Below are 22,282 nucleotides of genomic sequence, written 5' to 3'. Positions count from 1 at the left end.
AAGTGTTGGGGATCAAAAATTAAGTAGCCCCCTACCCCCGCTCCCATAGTTGCAGGGCTGGAAATGGCAGAAAAGGCTATGAAATCCAGAGCACTACAAAAGAGTGCCAGTACCCCAAAGGGCCAAAGACCAGAGTACCCTGGCTGTCCACAGCACTCAAAAGTCTGAGCCATCTCATGGGCATGGCCATGCCCACTCAGGGACAAACACTTACAAAAATGTCTATAAAGATTCCTCCCCGCATCAAATGAGTGGCCTCAGAGCAACCCCTTACCCCCCATCTTTCACTTTGTATGAGCATAAAGGCTGATGAATTCACCAAGAATCTAGACCACTTGGACTTTTCGTCAGTGATTTATATGAAGGGATATGGGAAGCTTTCATGAAAGAGGGGTGTTCTGAATTTATTTTGAAGGGCTTTCCTAGAAAAGATGCCTTAAAAAACTACAACAGGATTAGTGGTTAAGTCTCTACTACATCCGAGTGTGCTGCCCAGCTACTGAAGTGAAGAGTCAAAGATTTATTTTCAAGAATATAGACCAAAAAGACTGCCTTTACAGCTCTGTACTTTGGCTTTAACTCCAGAAAGGGCTGGAGGACTGACACCTAAAAAGCTGAAAACAAAGACACATATACTTCCAGGTGTGGATTTTTATTTTCACAAAGAGACAACAATGTCTTCCCACATACAAGTATTTACAAAACCCAGTTGATTCACCAATCTAGAACCTGGGTTTTTTCCACTTCTCAACATAGTTGGGAACATGGAAACATTAATACCCACACAATTCCCAGAGCTGGAATTTATCCACCAAACAGTGCAGATTACCTAACAGTGCACTTACCTGCACAACTTAGTCTAAGAACCTTGTGATACAAACCTCATGGCCAAGGTTTCATTAATCTATTTGGTTTCATACCATGCAAACCTGAACAAATATGCTGCTAAACTGAAAACTGGTTCTCATTTTACAATTAAAAAGGTTCTCAACACTTTAGCAACTATACAGAATATGAAGGTTTATTTCAAAAAAAGATTACATTTTCTTAAACCAGGATACACAGATGCACTTAATGTAACAGTACCTTCTGCAAAAATAGGTTACATAATACTCAGAAATGCAAGGAACAATCTTATTCTCTAAAAATTAGACAACAGACTTTTTAAGCTTAGACAGCCTTCAAAATGGAAGCTGAAAATGCTTGGTGACAAGAAGTATCCCTAGAGCCTGACACCACAGAGCTAATGCTGTAAATTAAAACACTACCACACAGTGCAAACTACTCTTTATATTCACACAGCATTAAACAAAATGGGTTCAATTCTAATCGTTTCAAATGTATCTTGGTGCTGCAAGAAAAAAAGCTGAATGATACATAAAACTATTAAAAGTTACAACAGAACTATTTAAATGTCTTCTCCAAAATTGAGAAAAGCAATCATGTTAAATTTTAAAAAAGAAAAAAAAAAAGAAAAGTCTGACAATTCTCAAGCAAGTCAGAGGTCCTCTTCATAAGTAGTCAAGTAAAGTTTACAGGAGATTTCAATAAATTATCTTAAAACCATGGCAGAGAGCTCATTTTCAGAATCGTCGTGGAGGTCCACCTTTAAATGGCTTAAATCCGGAGCCACTTCCTCTTGGCATGGAATTGCCACTGATTTGTACTATTCTATTAATTGGGGATGCATTACTGAAAAAGATTTTTAAAAAATGTTAGAGAACAGAGAATAAATAATCACAGCAAATACCTACATAGACAGCACTTACCATTTGCGAGGTATTTGTACTTTATTTATATTAAATCATTTACTCTTTTCAACTGTCCTATGAGGTATGTACTATTACCAACCCCACTTTACTGATGAAGAAACTGAACCTAGAGATTAAGTAACTCGTCTAAGTTCACAGAGTTAATCAATGCAGTGGAAGGATTTAAACTTGGGCAATCTCACTTCAAAGCCCCTCTTTTTCATAAGCTATTTGATGGTGTGCACATGAATGGGCTGCAGCAATGGTTCTCAAAGTGTGGACCCCAGATCAACAGCATCAGCATCAACTAGGAGCTTATCAGAAATGCAAATTCCCAGCCCCCACAGCAATCTGTATTTTAACAAGCCCTATAGATGAGTCTGCTATACGCTAAGGCTTGAGAACCTCTGAGTTATAGGAAGTCATTCAAGAAATATTACTGTGCAGCCTTGTAACACCAAGCCGGCCACAAAAAAAAGAGAAATACTTCTGTAATCTTTATGTATAATGCAACAGACACTAGTGAGTGACACAGAAAAAACAGACCTACCCAAAAAATCCCTGTATCAAAAGTAGGAGATAAAAATGGGTTAAGTAGAATAAAAGCAAATTTTGGAAAGGTATGAATGGCAGGCTGAGGAATCTGGGTTAGATCTGTGACCCAAAGAAGTTGCTCATGGTTCTGGAGCAAGTAAATGGTGTAACAAAATAGTGCTCCAACAGTTAAATTTAGAAATAATGTGAATAATGGAGCACGAAAAAGACTAATTTGGGAAAATAAGATAGAAGATGAAAATGAGGAAGAAGAGATAGGTGTTAGAGACATTTAAAAAAAACTGAACTACATTTAGAAATTTTTGCTAGGAATGAAGAAAGATAAAGATAAGGCTCATGTTTTCCAGTTGCGGTGAGTGAGATGGGTGGTAGCATTGGCAAGTGAAAGGAAGCTGGAGGCAACAAAAGGGACATGAAGGTTTGAAACAGGAGAGGAATGAGTTTGCCTATGACCTTGAATTTATGGAGACAGCAAGGCATTTACAAGGAGATGGCAATATAGAGCTAAAAAGAGAGAGCAGTTTTTAAAGCTCAACCATTTGAAAGAGTCAGCAGAGGAAATCAGAAAGGTACAAAGAAAATTATGGTGCCTTAGAAAACAGAAGACTGTTTCAAAATAAAGAAAAGCAACTGGGCCGGCCCGTGGCTCACTCAGGAGAGTGTGGTGCTGATAACACCAAGGCCACGGGTTCGGATCCCATATAGGGATGGCCTGTTAGCTCACTGGGTGAGCGTGGTGCTGACAACACCAAGCGTTAAGATCCCCTTACCGGTCATCTTTGGAAAAAAAAAGAAAAGCAACTGTATGAAATAGTACTTAACCCATAAGGAGCCTGAGAACTAAGAAAATAAAGGAATATATATTTATCAAGAAAAAAGCCATTGGTGACCTTTAAAAACCAAAGACAGAATGAGTGGTGAGGCAGTGTAGGCACAAGAGTAACTCTCACTCAGTTTGATGACAGAAGTGACCAATAGAATAGTAGCAATGTAGGTCACTATGCCAAGCCAATATCTCCTCTAAGAAAGACAGGGGAAAGGGAATGAAAGGACATGGAAGAGATAATGGCTGAAGACCTGTTGGCTGAAGAGCTATAACAGGCCACAACAGACCTCAGTGTGAAGACAAAAATCAAGCTTTCTTCCTAGCATATCAACAGGCTTTGGGTTAAATGTCCAAAAGTTTTGCTAGAGTAATTTGAAAAGGGAAGAAACAACACAATTTCAGTTTCTTCTTCCTTCCTAAGAATTTTAGGAATGCTAGGTAGTGAACAAGATGATTCCAGCATGAGGTTAATGTTCATTATCTACTGGATTCTGACACACATATATACCTATATCTAGACCAACTGGCCAGAATGCCAATCAATTACAATGAGGAATACAAACTAACAAATTAACATCAGCTGCCCTGCGTTCAAACTCTTGGAGATCTTAAATTAATATGAAGAAATGTTTGGACAGACTTAAGGTTTTTACTAGTTGCAAATTCAATCCCTCAAAAACTATAGTGACCTCTAAGGAAAGGATAAGGGCTTGGTACACACTGGCAGAAAAAGTCTTAACTGACTTGCTATTTACCTTGAATGTTGGCTTATCATGCCTGCTCCTGCCCGGCCATCACCCATTCTCCTTGCATCATGATAGCCAGGCCCTTGAGAAGGTGGACCATGCCACTCTTTCCTTGGTCCACTTGTGTCTCGTCCACGACGTTCAACCACATGTCGATCTTCAGGATAGTGCTAAAGAATAGCATATTAAAAGAAAAATCATGACACCCTCAGTCTCATGTCAAAATACTTATACTGGTGTGCTTTTAATGTTAGAGGCAAACTAATAAGATATCTGAAAAGATAAAAGGATGAATAATGCAACAGCATATGAAAGAGTCTCCATCTATTTTGTAGTGAGAAGATACTCAGTCTTGAAGGCAGAGTAATGGGGAAAATGATTTGGCACTTTAATTCCCATTTCTTTACCTTCTAGCACCAAGTGCTTTTTAACCCTTGTATATTTAAAATGCCTAGATCTAGGGCTGGCCAGTTAGCTCAGTGAGTTAGAGCATGGTGTTATAATATCAAGGTCAAAGGTTCAGATCCCCATACTGGCCAGCCACCAAAATAAAATAAAATAAAATAAAATGCCTGGATCTAATATAAGTAAGAAGGCATAGCCAGAAGCCAAAACCTTAAGGCACACCAGGGTGGGGTATATGATCAACCTGTCAGTACAACATGAAACAGCATACAGAAACAGGAGTTGTCATCTTATTTTACATAGTACTAGTTAGTGCTATGACTCTTACAAGGTGCTATATGCATGACTATGAAAAAGAGTGGTGAACATAAAAGCCATATAACTACGAATCCAAGGGAAGAAGAACCAAGAGTTGTGATACTTAGCCCATACAAAATAAAACTGAAGGTACCCCACGGAGAGGTTTAGATACAATACTAGGAGAACAATTTATAGACTAACATTAAGAAAAAGAGAATTTTAAAGGGAGGATACAGAATCTCCTCAGGAGACCTGTTCTCAAATGACATCTGAATGCAGTGGGCTACTCTGTGAGCCTTCCTTAAGTTTATATAATTCAATGAACTTATCTATCAAACATTTCTCCTTATTAGAAACATTAAAACTTACATAGCCATCAGGCCCAAATCTGTTTCATAAATGCCCTGGATGAAATGGAGAGTGCATAGTAATATTAGCTAGAATACCAAGGGATTAAAATTTTTCTGGTAAAAAAATTTTTTTTCTTTTCTGATTTCTGTTATGAAATCATATGCACTCAAATGCAAAATAATGCACCAGAGTAATAATGCAGACACACATTTCTGAATTCTTTTAGGTATATAATTTACAAAAGTATATTCTATCTGTGCTACTGTCAACCCATATGCCAATTTTACATCAACAGAATGCTTTTTTAGTCAAAAGGTTTTTGCTCATTTGAGTTGCTAAGAGATAAAGATACTTTCCTCTGTCCAACTTATTAACTTACAAAATATTAAAGTCAATAAAGTGTCACAAGAATAAAAAGCAATTAAAAAACATAAAAAGAATTCCACTCACCTCCCTTTAGAAATAAGAGACCAAAATATACAAGTTTTACTTCAGTTCTACACTTTAAGCTACTTAATGATGTAGGAGAAAGAGAATTTTAAAATAAATAAATAAAGGAAAAACTGAAGTGGAAACAGAAGTAGAAGCCAAAGATTTCCCATCAATTGGAAAGCCTCATTTTCTTAAATAAAACCAAAGCCATCATTAGAAAGGCTCATTCACCAAATATAACAATTCTCAAATTTCAGCAGAAAGTTTAACAAAATGGAGCAAGTATTTCAAGGCTGGTATCATACTTCTTTGGACTACTGGTGTTCAACTGTTACTGACAGTAAAATCTGAGAAAAATAAAAATCTTTTACAAGAAACTAGTTTCCCAGTCATGCTAATCTAACCAATCTAGGCCATATCAAAATATTTTATATACAGAGTATCTCTTAAGTTCTCTAAACTTATTTCTAAAGAGTTGATGGGAAACCCTCCTCGGCATTTACCTGTGCTCCACTTCCTCGGTCTGTGATTACTCTGTCTCCTTCTCTGCTTCCATAACCTGAAGCATTGCTGCGATTCCCAGGGGGAGCGCCTCTCACGCTGTGTCCTGATACTTCTCTCCCTGATCGTTCTGGCCTTTCAACTCTATTAAACAAAACACAAAAACATACATGATCAAAGCTTTATTATAATATTTTTGTAAAACCCTAATGCATTATATACCACTAGAGAAGCATTAAAAAGTACACGAATACCTTGTTTCTCGTTTGTCAGTGGACATGCCTCCTTCACTTTTCCAGGTGGTTGGTCTAGAAGGATTGGGCCCTGTATCTCGAGGATGTCTGGGATGAGTGATATCAGGCCTGTCATGAATAATCACTGTTCTCCTCTCATCTCGCTCCCCTCGTACTTCTCGCCTGTCTGTTTCTCTAAGTTCGCTTCTTGGTGGTGGAGGCTCATTTCTTCTGGAATCACTGAAATTTTTGGGATACCTTTCAAAGCTTGGATCTTCTCTTCGTGCAGTAGGTCGTGCTTTTTTCCCTTCACTTTGACTAACAAAGCGTTCCCGTCTATTGATTACAAACAAACAACACAAGTCCTAAGAAGTACTTACTTGGCCTTATTTTTCTTTACTTGTGTAACCTATAATGATGACAAAGTCTTTAAAAATAAATTTAAGGCAAAGCCACCAAAAAAACTACAGTTATTGATTATAGTAACTCATTTTCTTTTAAATTGAGCTAAGTGTCTGGCATTAAGGTTGGTTTTTCAGCATCTAGGAGAAATGACATCAAACATTCAAGTAACAACCAAACTAAAGAATGTTTTACTGTTCTTAACAGTTGAGGCACATCCAAAGCTAACAGTGCTCCCCCTCAGTTTTAAAGGTAAGAAGATAAAGCCAACCTACCTAACCTTATTAAGGTGGCCTATTTAACTAACTGTGAATACTGAATCATGTTCCCATTAACAAAAACAAAAACCAAACATATAATTTGTTTTGAACATACAGTTCTGACCTGTACTTCTTAATAAGATTTTAATAGTGAATCAGAGTTATCAGTAGTAAGGCTCATATACTAAATATAACAATTTTCAACATATCTACCTTTCAAAAGATGAAGACTGTACTGCTGAACTCTCAGGAAACCTGCCCCTTTCTCGGTGATCAAAGTCATTAAATCTGTTCTGTTGGCGAGAGTAGTCAGATCCATGGCCGAATCGTGCATCTGTATCTAGAGACAACTTTTTATTCTCGCTCCAGTAAGGATCATCTCGCCTTGAAGAGAAATATTTGCTCATTTATAAAAATTAGTTTTACAATAATCAAACAACACTTACTTGGAGATGTACATACCACATGTGAGAACTGTAGACACAAGAGGTCTAATAAACTTAAGACACAACACATTCAGTTAGGAGTACCAACTAGCAAAGAATTAATTGTTAAATTATGTAAAGTTGTATAGTGTTTCCTACTTTTAAATTATTAAATGGAAAAGACAAATAAAATACTTGAACATCATTTTATAATAAAATTGTAACCAGCACTCCACAACCTTCTCAGTTATCCTTGACTTTGGAAAGACTAGAGTTCCGAACACCATTCATTCATTACTCCTATTTTTCCATGCAATCAACTAAATTTGATAGAATTTCTCTTAAGAAAATTAAATGAATATATTTATATTTTAAAGTCTATTAAGAAACATGAATACAAACGCACAATAGAATCTATATTTAAGTCTTCCCAAGTTTATGACTTCCATTTTTATACTATCTGCACTACCCTAGAAGAACTTTTCACCCTTTAAGAAAATGGGTCTGAGTTTGAGAACCATTATTTAAGACCAGTATAACCATGTATTTCCAGTCATCTAAAAAAGAAAAATGGCATTAGCAAGGTAAAAAGGGAAAGAAGAGCAGATTGTTCCTGCTCAACAATGCACTGGGTCTACCCTGGTACTGTAATCCTTACTATTCCACTGACGGGAGACCGTACTTTCTAATTTTCTAGTCTTAGCTCAAAGAGAATAAGAAGGCAAGTGTAACTGTTAAAGAAGAAAGTAAGCAACTACCTATGATCTACATCACGTGGGCGTTTCAAAGAATTCCTTTTTTCTTGTTCATAACGAAGCTGTTGCTGTTGCCTTCTGAGTTCCTCTCGTTCTCGAGCAATCCGTTCAGCCTCTTTACGACGTTCCTTCAGGCAACACAGAAGAACCAGCCAATGCAAAATGAAAACATAAGGTAAGTATATATACAACCTTGTTTTAATCCTCTCATTAAGGAATTATCATATGCAAGCACCAGGCAAAACACACACCTGGGACAAATAAATAAATTTGATTTCAATAATCTAGGCTATGGTTATTGTTCTGCAACAATAAAAATAACAGGGTTTGGATGGTGGAAGCTGACAAGTATTTGGGAAGGTCAGATTTAGTTTAATCATCTGACTAAAAGAAAAGCACTAAAGGGTATTAGAAATACAGTTCTTAATATGTATGGAGTCTAAGTGCCTTAAAACAGTGGGTTGCATAGAGAGGCATTACTTTCCTTCCAGCCTTGGGAAATCATTCCCACTGTAATAAATAAGGAAGTAATTATTATTCTCTAAGATTGGGATAGTGACAGACCCTGGATTACAACTACTCTGGACTCATAGTCCTATGCTCAGACTATTAGGCTGCCATGACACTGTAGAGCTAGAGTTATTACCAATTATCTAGAGCAAAGTCACTACTACACGTATTTTTAACTGGTACCTAATTCATTGTTATCTTTCATGGACATTTAAATGCTTATTGGCTGATCTCATTCAACAGAAGCTTTACAACAAGTAAAGCAAGTTTTAGGGCAAAAATCACAGGGTTTGAAAAAAGGGGAGTTATTTAAGATGAAAAGATTTTCTGACTGCACCTGTTCAATACGAATGCGTTCCCTTTCCAAGCGTTCGCGTTCCATTCTCTCTCTCTCTAGTTTTTGCCTTTCAATTTCTAGGCGCTCTCTCTCTCTCTGTAAGCGTTCCCGTTCTTCCCGTTCACGTAATATTCTAATGCGTTCTCGCTCTCGACGCTCTCTTTCTGCAATCTCTCTTCGTCTAACAAAAATCAGTATTTAGAAATACTTAAATAATGCTAGCACTGTGTGAAAGAGAAGAGCTTTTGAATTTGAATTTTTCTTTGAGGTTGGCAATTTTAAACTTCAACTCAATCTAAGTAGTTTTAATGTAATTGGAAAGAGAACTCAAAATAAAACTTTAAACCAATTTCAAAACTGTCACTTATTTAAAACTGTTAACTGAGCAGCTGAATATACAGAGTAGTTAGTTGCCTTTTAGATGACTCCTGTTTAAATAAAAATCCCACTATACTAGTAGCCTATTAACTGACATTTTAAAAAGAAGATATTCTATATATATGACTTTATAAAACTACAACTTTGACTAATTATTTTTCTGATAGAAAAATTCTCAATGCATACTATATTCTATTTCCTCAAATACGGTACATACTTTATTTTGATGACTTGGGATCTTAATCATGAACATCAACTATACCAAATGGTAAATATAACAAAATGGTGCCTTTAAGGGCTCTTTTGGAGTGTTCACTGGCCCATAATAGATGGCTCTAGGTAACATGCTTTTTTGAGTTAGACGTCATTCAACTGTTTGCTGAATTAAATCAAGCTGTGTTAGACTTCTAATAGGGTTTCTCTCATTTCTTCACTCTAAGGCCACCAGTGTACTGTTTTTGTCTATTAGCATGTCTTCCTCTAGCAACTCCGTGGTTCTCAAAGGATCAGTACTACTCCCATGGAAATTTATGGGGCATTTTTTAAAATTATCACAATGACCACTGGAATGTTACTAGCATTAAGTGAGTGGGGTCCAAAGATTCCAAATATCTCATGATACATGGAATAGTGAGGATAGTCCTATACAACAGAAACTATCCAGTACTCCTCATACCTTTCAAATGCCATAGGGGACATTCATGTTATTAAACAACAACAAAACACCTTAAAAAATAGCATCTGAGTCTAGAACTTAATCCCATTTTCAATAAATACTAGGCTTGTTTGTTTGCTTAGGCATGGTTTTATATACACTAAAATTTCCAATAATGCAACTGCATGTAAATAAAAGGAAAACCATACTTTTTTGAGAACTTCACCAAGAGTCATTCACCATTACAGAAATTCTGTCACAATGTCAACACCACTCCTGGTATTTGAGTCACTAATATACATACCAATATTAGCCTGTATTTCTGGCTGTGACATTCTCAGTGAAGTCTAAATAGGGATGCAAACATCTGGCTACTTCATTAAGTCATCTAAAGTCATGCCTAAACATTCATATCTGGAATATATATTTGAATATAAATTACTTTTGTCCTTTTTATTACAGTCAAGGCATTATATTGATTTTTTGGAATTATCTGTATAGGTAGGTACGTTATGCATCAATTTCATTGCAAGAGAGTAAAGAGGGCACTGCCAACACTTTTTATATAAAATCGGGTTGGTCTGATAGCATTGAAAATCGCTGCTCTAAGGGCCGAGCCCGTGGCGCACTTGGGAGAGTGCAGCGCTGGGAGCGCGGCAACGCTCCCGCCGCGGGTTCGGATCCTATATAGGAATGGCCGGTGCACTCACAGGCTGAGTGCCGGTCACAAAAAAGACAAAAAAAAAAAAAAAGAAAAAAGAAAATCACTGCTCTAAAAACTCCCCACTCCCACTCTCCTCCCAAAGTATCAATTATCAACTGAATAAACAAGAAGCTCGGAAAATTGGAACTTCATCTATAGAAAGGGAAAAATGGGTTTTTACTGCTACAAGGATTATATCCTTCTGTAAGGATGCATGGCAATCACTGTATAATCTAAATTGCTAAAAAGTATCTCTGGTATTTCCTACCATTCCTGTGAATGAATAGATGAAATTCCTTAATGACCTCTGGACAAGATAGGTTAACATTTGGAAAAATACATTATAAAACACATTCACAAGAATATCTTAAGTAGCATCCAAAAACTGATACACAAAAGTAAACTAGCACTCATGAGCTGAGATATGGCCACACACACAAAAAAAACTTTTTTAATGTTTTCAGTTTGTTTGTTTCAAGAAAATACTTGCTTTGGGATAAAGTCTGAATACAAATCTTCCTTCACTTGGACACTACCCTAAAGAACAATGAATTTCTGTTCAATTTATTGTTAAAATTTCAACACAGTATTTAAACACTGTAGTGTGCTTTGAAACTCCTTATTGCACAATCAATTTTTCCTTCAAAGTGATGTTTTCAATGGCAGCAGCTTTGGAGTAGAGGAAAGAGCATTGGACTTGGAGTCAGAAGACTTGGGTCTGAGTCCCGACTCTGCCACCCATAAGCCATGTGGCATTGAGAGAGTCATTTAGTCTCTCTGGGCCTCCATTTTTTCAATTAGATAACAGGCATAATTAACCTTATAGAACTGTTGAGTTTTAGACAACAGATGAAAAACTATTACGAAGTGCTATGCAAACTTGAGAAAGCATTAGATGTTATTGCACTTCTTTAAAGTGGCACACAGCTTTCTGTGGGAATACAATTTCCAGAAATCTGGTTTATAACTAGTGTTAAAGATGTATCTATACTTAAAGACAGGTATAAAACAGACTCTTTTCCTACCTTCGAAGTTCCAATGCTCGTCGCATTCTTTCAAAACGAACTAAATGTTCTCTTAATCTTTGTTCCTTCATCTTTTCAAAAGGCAAAATCTCTTTCCTTCTGTAGTCTTTGTCCCTTTTTTTATCTAGGCTAGCCCTCTCCTTTTCTTTGCTTCTTCCATGAATCTAGAGAAAAAAATTATGAGAAGATTAGAAGTTAAAATTAATTGAGTTTTATTTTTCAAGTTTAGCTGGTCATTTAAAAAGTTCAAATGACTATTAACATTTCCTCTTTCTTAGATTTTCAAGCATGGAAGTATGCAAGAATGGTTACAGAGATACAACACCCCTCTCAGAGACTTACTTTCTCATATCTTCCTCTTCTTGATGGCCTACAATGATCTCCTTTAGTTTGGTCTAATATTACCATATGTCCTGGACTCTTTGAACCTAAAGAAAAAAATTTAGATAAACAAATGTTTAAAAAATAATTCAGTGAAAAAGAAAATAAATACTTAATAATGCTAAATTCTTAGATAGCCAGATATTCACAAATACATGGAATAAGACAACTACTTATTCTATGAGAACTTGAATGCAAAGTTTTTTTAAAACAGTTCAATCTGCTGATATATATACTTTCAATGACACCAAAAGATTCTAACTCAATACTATAAATCAATAACCATTTTAAGTCAGCCCAGATTTAACAGAAAAGTAAAAGGAGCCTAGCTGGAGGACCACATCTGTTTCCCAACAGAAGAAAAGGAGAAGACAATCAGTCCTACTAGACCTCCTTTTCTACCACAGTGATACCTAACAACGAAGTTTAAATATTTATCTGGATTGTAATCTCAGGTTTCCCCCTTCCACTGTAAAATTAAGTAGTAGAATGCATTAGGGATTGAGGGGAAAGATACATAGCATACTTATTCGCTTCTTTTCTTCACTTTTTTTTATCGATTCTGAAGTTTGGCCACCTGCTCCATTATCACTCTTCTCATCTTTACTTTCTATTTTCTTAGTATCCTTGCTTTCTTTTTTTTCAGATTTCTCAGATGACCTTTTCTCTTCTTTTTTGACAGAAGCTTGTGTCCTGACCATACCATCCCAGACAAGAAAATCGAATGAGAACTAATTCATTAATATAACAAAAAAGTCTATTTGCTTATCAAAAAAATAAATCCTTACTTGCTACTTCTATCACTCATGTTTTTTTTATCTCCAGAACTTCTTGAACTACTCTTTTCATCATTTTCTTTCTTCACTTCTTTCTTAGAAGGATCACCTTTTACCTGAAAGGTTTCAACCAGAAAAAAAATCTAGTAAGTTTTAAAGTTACATTTTAATGATCATAAAAAGTACTGATGGCAGAAAATCTGGAAAAGATAGAAAATTAAAAAGAAAATAAAAAATTACATAAAAATAAAAATGACTCCTAATTCTACTCTCTGCCAGTAATAACATCTTTAAATTGAGAATTACTAGCCATCAACCTCCTTTTTATAAACAGTTATGCAGGCTTACTTTTTCAACGGAAATCAGCTGTCCATGCAGCTCAGTGCGATGAAGATGTGCGATACATCTGGACACCTCTGTGCTTGAAGACATAGTTACAATGCCATAGCATTTTGCCCCTGGACTTCGAGCATTTGTAACTACCTTTGCACTCAAAACCTACAAAATGAGATTTACAACTTTACAATTACACACATTTCTAAATAGATGAAACTTCAGAACTGAGACTATTCAAATTAAAGGATATACAGTCAGCATATATTAATTCAAGATAAAAGATAAATTCAGGATTTATGTGATTCTGTTTTATATTTTTGTGATCACCATCTATTCAGGGGAACAATTTAAAGTGTCAAATAGTAATTTAGCCTACTTTTTGTTTCTATTTTTTCTCTCAAATATATAGCCAAAACACAATTAGCCACACCAATGAAATAATGGCACAATTAACAAAAGCAAAGAAACTGGATTTTGAGCAAAATTTCTCTACCATCGGCCCACCCTAAATCTCCAGAGAAAAAATGAGAAAAAGTTTCTGGATAGTTTACAGATGAGTGTTAACACTTTCCTATGAGTCATTTAATATTTCAAAAACAAGTAAAGAACCAGTCATACATGAAAAAGCAGACTCAAAAAATACACCCTTAGAACTTGAAAGATGGGCTGAGCCCGTGGCGCACTCGGTAGCGTGCTGCGCTAGCAGCGCGGCGACGCTCCCGCCGCGGGTTCGGATCCTATATAAGAATGACTGGTGCACTCCCTGGCTGAGCGCCGGTCACGAAAAAAAAAAAAAAAAAAAAAATCATGATTAAAAAAAAAAAAAAGAACTTGAAAGACAATACTTTCCATTTATGTGCTTTTAAAACTTTAATCAATATAAAAATGACAAATAATTTTAATTCTAAAAGATGGATAGTTAAGAAGGAAAAGGCAGGGGTGGTTGAGTGAGAAGAAAAGTGATAGAGAATAATCCTGTGCTGAACAAAAAGGAACAAAGATATAATGCCAGGAAGGGGTAAGCAGGGAATTTAGGAGGTTTTATAGTGTGGGTGGCTAAAAACTATCAGCTTCTATATCAGCTCTGGGAAAGGCCGATTCGCCCCATAGCAATTTAATTTTTAAGCCAAGGTCTTGTTATCAAGTGGATTTTATCCTTACATACTTTTAATCCTAATAAATGCCAACATTAAAATATTGTTTTCACACCTGTAGCAATACATTATTGAAAAATTAGAACAAAAAAGATTCCATGGCTGATCGTGGGACTACAATTCTCAGTGTACTGTATTTGACACCTATAAAAACCTCCTTTACACTCAGGCAATTCTTTAATTAAAGAAGAAGGGGAAAAAAAATAAACCTCCTAAAATCTGCAGGATAGATTTTTGTAATATTGACTAATGGTTACTTACCAATATTGGTCATTAATTTAATAAATATTTGGAAGTCTATCACATACACACCAAGTACAGTAGATAAGATCCCTGCCCTCAAGGAACTTACATTGGAGCAGTGCATAATTATGATGTATGTGAAAAACTAAATGTACGTAGAAAATTTTGAGTGTCCTAAGGGATACAGACCCATTGCAATTCAATAATAGCTCAACAGTTATTACATGTTGAGCATCCGAAATCCTAAAAGCTCCCAAACCCAAAACTTTTTGAGGGCCAACATGACGCTCCAAGGGAGTGATCACTGGAACATTTCAAATTTCAGATTTGGGATACTCAACTGGTAAGTATATGCAAATATTCCAAAATCCAAAAAAAAAAAATCCTAACTCTGAAACACTTCTGAACTCAAGCATTTTGGATAAGGAACATTCAATGTGTAATTGAATATTATGACTACTTCTCTTCCTTTAATTCTCCCCTTAGACACCAGAAAAACTTTTCTTGATGAACTAACCACAGTAAAGCCTCCCCCTTTTCTCTCTTAACACCCTGCACTTTTCCTTCCTAGCACTTATGACAATTTTTAATTAAGTCTGTGTGTGTATTTTTGTTTTTACCAGTTTCATATTTTTCTTCATCGCTGGACTGGAATCTCTATGATAACAGAGATAACATGTTTTTTTCCCTCAATTATACATTCTGTTGCCTAATACTAGTCTACTATATTTTCAAGATGACCAAATCAGCCTCAGCAATGTCTTAGACACCCATGCTAGGAGCTAGAAAAATCACCATGAATAAAACTTAGTCCTTGGCTTAAATGGGTTTAAGCTTTGGAATACAAAGATCCCCGGGGGTGCAGTGAGATTAAATGATGAACTGCCATTTAACCCCTAACCCTAATCTATCATTACCACAGAACTCAATAATTATGCCTATAACAATCCTAAGAGATATAAGAAATTAGAAGGTATTTATGTAATACTGTTCTGAATACAATCTCTGTTTCAAATGAAGATAATACAAAGATAGATAATAAAAAGGTAAGAAGAATGTACCTTTCCATATTTGCCAAAGAGGTTCTTCAAATCAGCAGCTTTGGTATTAGAAGAAAGTCCACTAACCCAGATATTTTTAGTTGAGCCTCCACTGCTACCACTAGTACTGCTTGTACTTCCTAGAATAGATTTAATATCAGATATGTAAGTATCTTAATCAGAATGTATTTTTTTTGCAAAATTATAAGGGCCACATTCTTTCAAAACTGTATGATTCTTTCATTTAATTTTGATAGCATAGCTTTACTATACAAAAATCCTATGAATTTGCTGTAATTAAAATCAAAAATAACAGACAATATAACTAGTAAGAAAAAAACAACTTGAATATTTGTATAGTTCCTATTGCATGAATTTTAAGTTAAAGTGGGTAAAAAATCAATTGCATGTCTTGGACTTTGCTAATAAGTTTTTAATAATTTATACTCTACCACTGAACTAAACACAGGCAACCAGGAAACAGTCACTTAGGAATAAACAGACTGCATAAGTGCCACATCTATTGAAGGCTTTAGATCCTGAGAAACTGGAATGGAAGGGGAAAAGTGAGAACAAAGGATGAACTGTTTTCAAGAACTTAAATGGTTAATAATAAAGACTAACCAACCAGTTCATCTTCATTAGAAGAAGGGTAAGAGAAAACGGGAATTATATGCTGCAGCATATAAAACATGCTGAATAACCCTGGATTCAATAAAAAAAATCTTCTAAAATGAAACTGCAAGAATAAGAGATCTCAAAATCCTTTAGAACAAGCAAATGATTATATGAATCGTTTCTATACTATTTCCACACACAAATGATGGTTTCATACATATAGATGCTGAATCTTAGAATCCAGGCCCACCCAGTCACCCTTCAGTGCTTTTCTTCAAATGTGCTGTGATAAGAGGGTAATTTTCATTCACGTGACTTTATTTGGAAAACAATTTTTACCCACTTTAAGAGAAATAGTATATAAGCAATTAAAAGGAACAATTTCTATAACTTCATGTTATTACATGTAGAAAGAGTAAAATTTTCAATGCTTGAAAAAATTTATAGGACCAGCCAGCTGCCAAAAATAAATAAGCGAAAAAATAAAAAAATTAAATGACACACGTTAACAGTTGAAAAATTCCCTCAGTGTAAACTTAGTGGAGAAGAGACAACATACACTTGACTCATATATTTGAAATATTAATAGTTGATTCTTTTCTAGTCTTAAGGAAGGCATTCATCAAAGGATACCTTATGAAATGTTAACTAGAAGTTTGTGTATCTTTTTTATGTTACCAGTAACATTTGGGCCCACGTACTTTTTTAATTAGAGTAAAAAAGTTTTAATAATAGGAAAAAAAGGTACTAAGACCAAGACTACTAAGCTTCTAAATTAGCATTTTATAAATCGATTATATCTTCCATTATATTTCTAACATTATACCTTATAAATCTATTATTTTATAGTAATACTTTAGAAGTTTATTGTATCTTATCCATTAACCAAAACTGTAAGGGACATGCATATTGCAAATGTAAACTACTACACCAAATCACTATAATTTCCAACTGTTTAAATATACCAAAAAAACACACTAAATAAACCACAGAGGATGCATACAATCCTCCTTTAGATACTCAGGAGGTATTTTGGGACTTTTGAGTACCTAAATGGTGTATTTTCTCTTGAAGTACTTTGGAAGAAAACAAGAAATATTTTTCAAGTAAACACAGCATATGTACAAGTTGAAACTATAGTTCACGGGCATGAGATAACCAGCGATTTACCAATAACAGACAGCAATCAAATATTGCACCTCAAGAAACTTACGAGAACTTAAAATAAAACTATATTTCTATGTTAAGACAACCATCAATCAATCCCAAATAAGTCAAATTAGGAAGTAAATTCTGAATTAAAATATTGTATACTAGCTATGTTAACAGAAGTATGCACTGATTTAAAGAATGAAGAAAGTAAAACCTAATGTTAAGAGATTAATTTTCTTTTAAACAGCAGACTGCACAAATATATACAAGCATTATTTACAGCACATTTCCTACTAGACAGCACAGGGAAAAGGTTGTGGTTACAAATGACAGCAACTAGAGAAAATACTTCTGAAATTATAATGTAAGAAATTGAAATGTCTGTTAATATTCAATACAGTTGTTTAGAACACAACAGACAAGTGTTCCGTAGCAAATGAGTTTTTAATGTACTCATTCCAGTTTAAAAATAAATGATTAAAGAATAATCTTTCAATCACACGGAGTTTTCTATAGTCTAACTCCGTAGCTTACACAAAGGCCATCCAAAGTTTCTAGTTTGTCAATAAAAATTTTAAGGACCAAATGTCAAAAGAAATACAAGGCAATTATTACTTTTAAATGAAAATATGCAATGTTAACACTGAAATAGGAAAAAAAAATCCTTTACCTTTGTCATCTTTAGATGACGTCTTGCTGTCTTTAGATTCCTTTGAAGAGCTAAAGAGGCAAATCACCAAAAGAAAAATGAAAAAACCAAACAAACCAAAAATCGAACAGCTTGATATTGACTATATTTCAAACTAATGCTATTCATACAAATTAACAATTCCAAAGGCCTAGATTAGGTTATTTGAAAAAATGACTCCCTTAGGATTCTTGTACTGATTTTCCCCAAGATGCCTGAAGATCTAGATTTTCTGACAATTCTATTCAGTGGATATATGGCCATCTTCTCCAGATTTCAGGACTGGGACTTGACTTCATTTTGTGTTCTTAGAACTGATAGTTGTTCATTAACCATCATCACAAGGATTTTTAAAAATAAAACACAAAAAAATTGTCAATTTGAAAAACAAAAACAAAAACAAAAAAAACCAAATATATGCTGACAATTCGACAATGCAATCAGTAGGACACTGCATATTATGAAGATCTTGAAATTTTTTTTAAAGTAACTTATGACGATCAAAAATATTATAGGCAGGATCATAGACACTAATTACTGTACATGGTCTTGAAGCCACCCCCTTAATGCAGAGTGATCTTATTGAATGCTGGAATTCAGTATCGTAAAGAACTGACATAGAAAAACAAACCTCTTTGCTTGACCAGAGGCCCCAGTAGACGAGGGCCCTTTCTTCAAAGTATCCTTTTCTTTATCTCCAGATTCTGCTTTCTTAGAACCTTCTCTGGCTTCCTTCTCGACAGGATCACCCTTCACGCAGTCTTCCTTCTTACCATCTTTATGGTTCGCATTCATCTCATAATCCTTGCTTTCCTTCTCCGGGCTCTGTGCAATGGTGTCCTGCCCATCTTTTGGCTTACTTGCTTCAGAATCTGTAATTTTCACATTTTTACCTGTTTCTAGGAGGTCATCACCATCAAAATCCAGAGTGATGGCATCTTCAGCCTGGATTGTGACCGAGATGTTGTCATCCTCAGCTTCTTTCACAGTCGCATTAGCTTCCATCTCTTCATGAGCTGTGTGATCAGCCTCAGCTAGGTGCCCTTCTGAAGGAAGAGGTTTAGATACTTCTTGTGTACCATCACCAGAACCTGCTATATCTAAGAGGATTTAACAGGAATAAATATGGCAAAACAAGAAGTTTAAACAATTTCATATTCATAAGCTAGAATAGGACCTAGAAAATATAAAGCCAGTTATTAGCACTGATGGAAGGTTAAGAAAAAAAAAAAAAAAAAAACACAAGGGTATTAACTAACATAAACAAATCCTTTAGACCCAGGATCACTTATTCTTCATGGAAAAAATGATCTCTACACACAAACACCAAACAACAATAGTGAGAAATGTTTCCGTCCTGAAGACAGCAGCTCTTCATTTCTGGTTATAAGTTAATAGCATATGGAAGATTTGTTTCCTCCATGGGATAATGATAAATGTGCAGATTTGTTATTCAATGTTCGAAGCATCTTGGGATTGAACCCTTATGACCTTCAGAACTCCCATGGTGACTTCTTGAAAGGTCAGTCTGAGGATACCAGTCAGCCTTCAAAGTGTTTCAGGGGCCCATCTTTTTCACTCTTCAATTCTTCAGTAGTCCAGAACTGTACAGAAACTGCTATGGAAGGCTCCAAAGATGCTCCTGCTCCATAATGTTCAGGAAATTGGTTATTTCCCGTCTTCATCCCGTCCAATCAGTCTGCAATTACCATTTTCAAAGATGTCTTGCATTCCCCCAAAATAGAAAGGCTTCGGGCACGTGAGATTTTCAGTCAGTAGCTTTACTTCATTGCTTCTAGGCTTTTCAGTCTGCCTTGCTTAGAACCCTGCTCCATGTCCTTTCTAGTCCAAAGTAGGATCCTTTGACTTCTGTCCAAGAACACTTCCACAACCTCATACTGACCACATGTATTGCTACTATTGTCCCTGTAATTGTACTGGATGAGACAGCTCTTCTAAGCTACTAAAACTGTCAGAGGACTGTATGAAAGTTTCTCTAAGCAGCAACACAAAGTCAGTTTCCTGGTCATTCACCATTTTTAGGACTAGATGTAAAATTCATTATGAGTTATACACTTCAATAAGCACGTATGAGTTACTGCAGTGTCAGTCTTAAGGATATAATCAACTTACCGTATGCTAGAAGTTATTTTGAAAATAAAATTAAAATGAGGTTAAATAAAAAATGGCATTGTTCACTACAGTAACTGATATGTACTATTAAGTTAGAACATATCTTAAGTGTTTGAAAGAAAATTAAAACCAATTGAAAATAAAATCAAGATGCTGACTTAATCCACTAATAGATAAATTTGAAAGTAACATTTTAAAAATAGGATTTCAAATAAGGAATGCTTTATTTTCACATAATTTACTGTTTTTCTAAATGTCAGTAATTTTTAACCTCTACTTGGCATCAAACATACCTTTCTCATTTTCTTCTTCCTCACCATCCTGAAATTCAAAGAATAATCAAATGTAAAATGAATTCACATAAAACTAGATTTCAGTAATAGTACAAAATCAGTCAAGTTAAATAATTAGATAATTTAATAATATTAATTAGAGATACTTATCACTAACAAATAATAGAATATTCCAATCAGAATCAGATCCCACCTAGAGGTATGTATCACAAGTCTGGTATACAGAATTTCAGAAAAGAGACAGGCAAACTGTCAATGATTAGATCAACAACAAACCAGATTATTTACTTTCAGTATTTGAAATTAGTTTATATAACCCAAATCTTATTAAAGAACTGCCAATAAAAAAGACCGACTCTTAGAGCATATTATTCAAATTAGTACCAGAAAGTATAACCTGTAGACATACACTTTCAAGGGCTTGAAAGCACATTACTAAACAAACCAAAGAGAAAAACACTCCTGGACAGCTGATTAGCATCGATGGTTAGAGCACAGTGTCATAACACCAAGGTCAGTGGCTCAGATCCCTGTACCAGCCAGTCACCAAAAAAGAAATAAAAAAGACTAACATTACCCTTTTAAGCATCTTAGACATGAGAAGATGGTTCCTAAAATAGTCAGTTTCAAATTATTCATTCTTTTTATGGTAAAAATGAAACATAGCTGTCACATATATACTGGTGGTCAGCCAATTTAAAAGTAGTATTTGTGCTATAAATAATTAAAACACATAAACCCGCCTGTTTAAATAAAAAGTGATTTTAATTGCAAAATATTTGATCTCTTCATTTAATCTAAAAGTAAGCATATGCTAGCTTCCCCCCCCCACCCCCAGCTGGCCAGGGATCTGAACCCTTAACCTTGGTGTTATAAGTTGCTCTGACCAACTGAGCTAATCAGCCAACCAGCATGTCCTAGCTTGAAAGCAGGAATGCTGCAAAGAGAAAACCTTTATTTACTCTACAAAAAGCAAATATTGCAAAAATCAATGAAGTAATCACACTAAAATAGACCCAACATTTTCCCAAATATAAGACTATAAAGAACAAGGTAATATCCATTATAATCTCTATAACAGAAAAAAATGTTAAGTATTGTTTTAGTTTTTAATTATAACTTTTTAAACGTGAGTAAAAGTAGATTGTTTTAAGTCAGGTGGTGTGAAGCTTCACAAAGTTACCACATACAATGCCTTAGAGCAATGGTTCTCAAACTTCAGCATGTTTGAGAATCCCCTGGAGGGCTTTTTAAAACACAGATTGTTGGGTACCAACCCCAGGGTTTCTGATTCAGAGGGTCTGGAGTGAGGCTTGAGAATGTGTGCTAACAAGTTTCCAGGTGATGCTAATGCTGCTGGTCCAGAGAGGACACTTTGAGAACTGCTGCCTTAGAGTGACAGCCTAGCAGTAAAAGAAAACTTTTAATAAATGGCATATTTATCTTGTAACACAAATTTTAGATTTGTATAAAGCATGCATTCCTTAAAATGCCAAATATTTTCAAAAGTACATTTGGATAGCAATCATATTTCTAAGAAATCATTTTAAATGAGGTTTTGACTAAGATAACATATAAGAGCCCCACTTAGGGAATAACCAATTATTTTATACACTAAAGTAAGGAAGGAAACTAAAAATACTTAAAAACTAAGCCACAAGCTTAGGAAGTAAAAATAGTCTAGAATAAGTAGATCATTGATTGATAGCAATGTAAATACTACTATTATTAAAATCTACCATATTGTGCCCTAAGAATCCCTTAATACACCACTGTACTGGAATTTACTTTTAATTGTTATATCTGTAAACTGCAACATTTGGAAAGAAAAGAAAAACGCTTTAAGTTGGGTGGAGTGGTAGGTAGTGGGAGTAAGGGAAGGATGAATTATGCTCTAATTACGGATAAATCTTTTTTT

General features: G+C 35.1%; 1 protein-coding gene across 6 annotated transcripts in view; it reads right to left on the bottom strand.

The window, feature by feature from the left end:
- Window positions 1-644: 644 nt before the first annotated feature.
- Window positions 645-22,282, bottom strand: part of SLTM (SAFB like transcription modulator) — a 44,141-nt gene continuing 22,503 nt past the window's right edge. For 2 of the 6 annotated variants that reach the window (XM_063091086.1, XM_063091090.1), the window contains 16 exons: window positions 20,365-20,392; window positions 18,570-19,038; window positions 17,921-17,970; window positions 15,502-15,620; window positions 13,056-13,205; window positions 12,720-12,823; window positions 12,458-12,624; window positions 11,893-11,978; window positions 11,551-11,714; window positions 8,790-8,970; window positions 7,946-8,070; window positions 6,976-7,146; window positions 6,122-6,436; window positions 5,870-6,011; window positions 3,888-4,048; window positions 645-1,692 (listed from right to left, as the gene is read on the bottom strand). In XM_063091086.1, coding sequence (XP_062947156.1) covers window positions 1,584-1,692; window positions 3,888-4,048; window positions 5,870-6,011; window positions 6,122-6,436; window positions 6,976-7,146; window positions 7,946-8,070; window positions 8,790-8,970; window positions 11,551-11,714; window positions 11,893-11,978; window positions 12,458-12,624; window positions 12,720-12,823; window positions 13,056-13,205; window positions 15,502-15,620; window positions 17,921-17,970; window positions 18,570-19,038; window positions 20,365-20,392 — 2,541 coding nt within the window. In that variant the 3' untranslated portion in view covers window positions 645-1,583. The remainder of the gene's footprint in view (window positions 1,693-3,887; window positions 4,049-5,869; window positions 6,012-6,121; window positions 6,437-6,975; window positions 7,147-7,945; window positions 8,071-8,789; window positions 8,971-11,550; window positions 11,715-11,892; window positions 11,979-12,457; window positions 12,625-12,719; window positions 12,824-13,055; window positions 13,206-15,501; window positions 15,621-17,920; window positions 17,971-18,569; window positions 19,039-20,364; window positions 20,393-22,282) is intronic. The other 4 variants (XM_063091088.1, XM_063091091.1, XM_063091087.1 and 1 more) reach the window with 3 other exon arrangements.

Source organism: Cynocephalus volans, chromosome 3 (assembly GCF_027409185.1).
Source record: "Cynocephalus volans isolate mCynVol1 chromosome 3, mCynVol1.pri, whole genome shotgun sequence".
Classification (NCBI taxonomy): Eukaryota; Metazoa; Chordata; class Mammalia; order Dermoptera; family Cynocephalidae; genus Cynocephalus; species Cynocephalus volans.
This window is presented reverse-complemented; position numbering and strand designations above follow the sequence as displayed.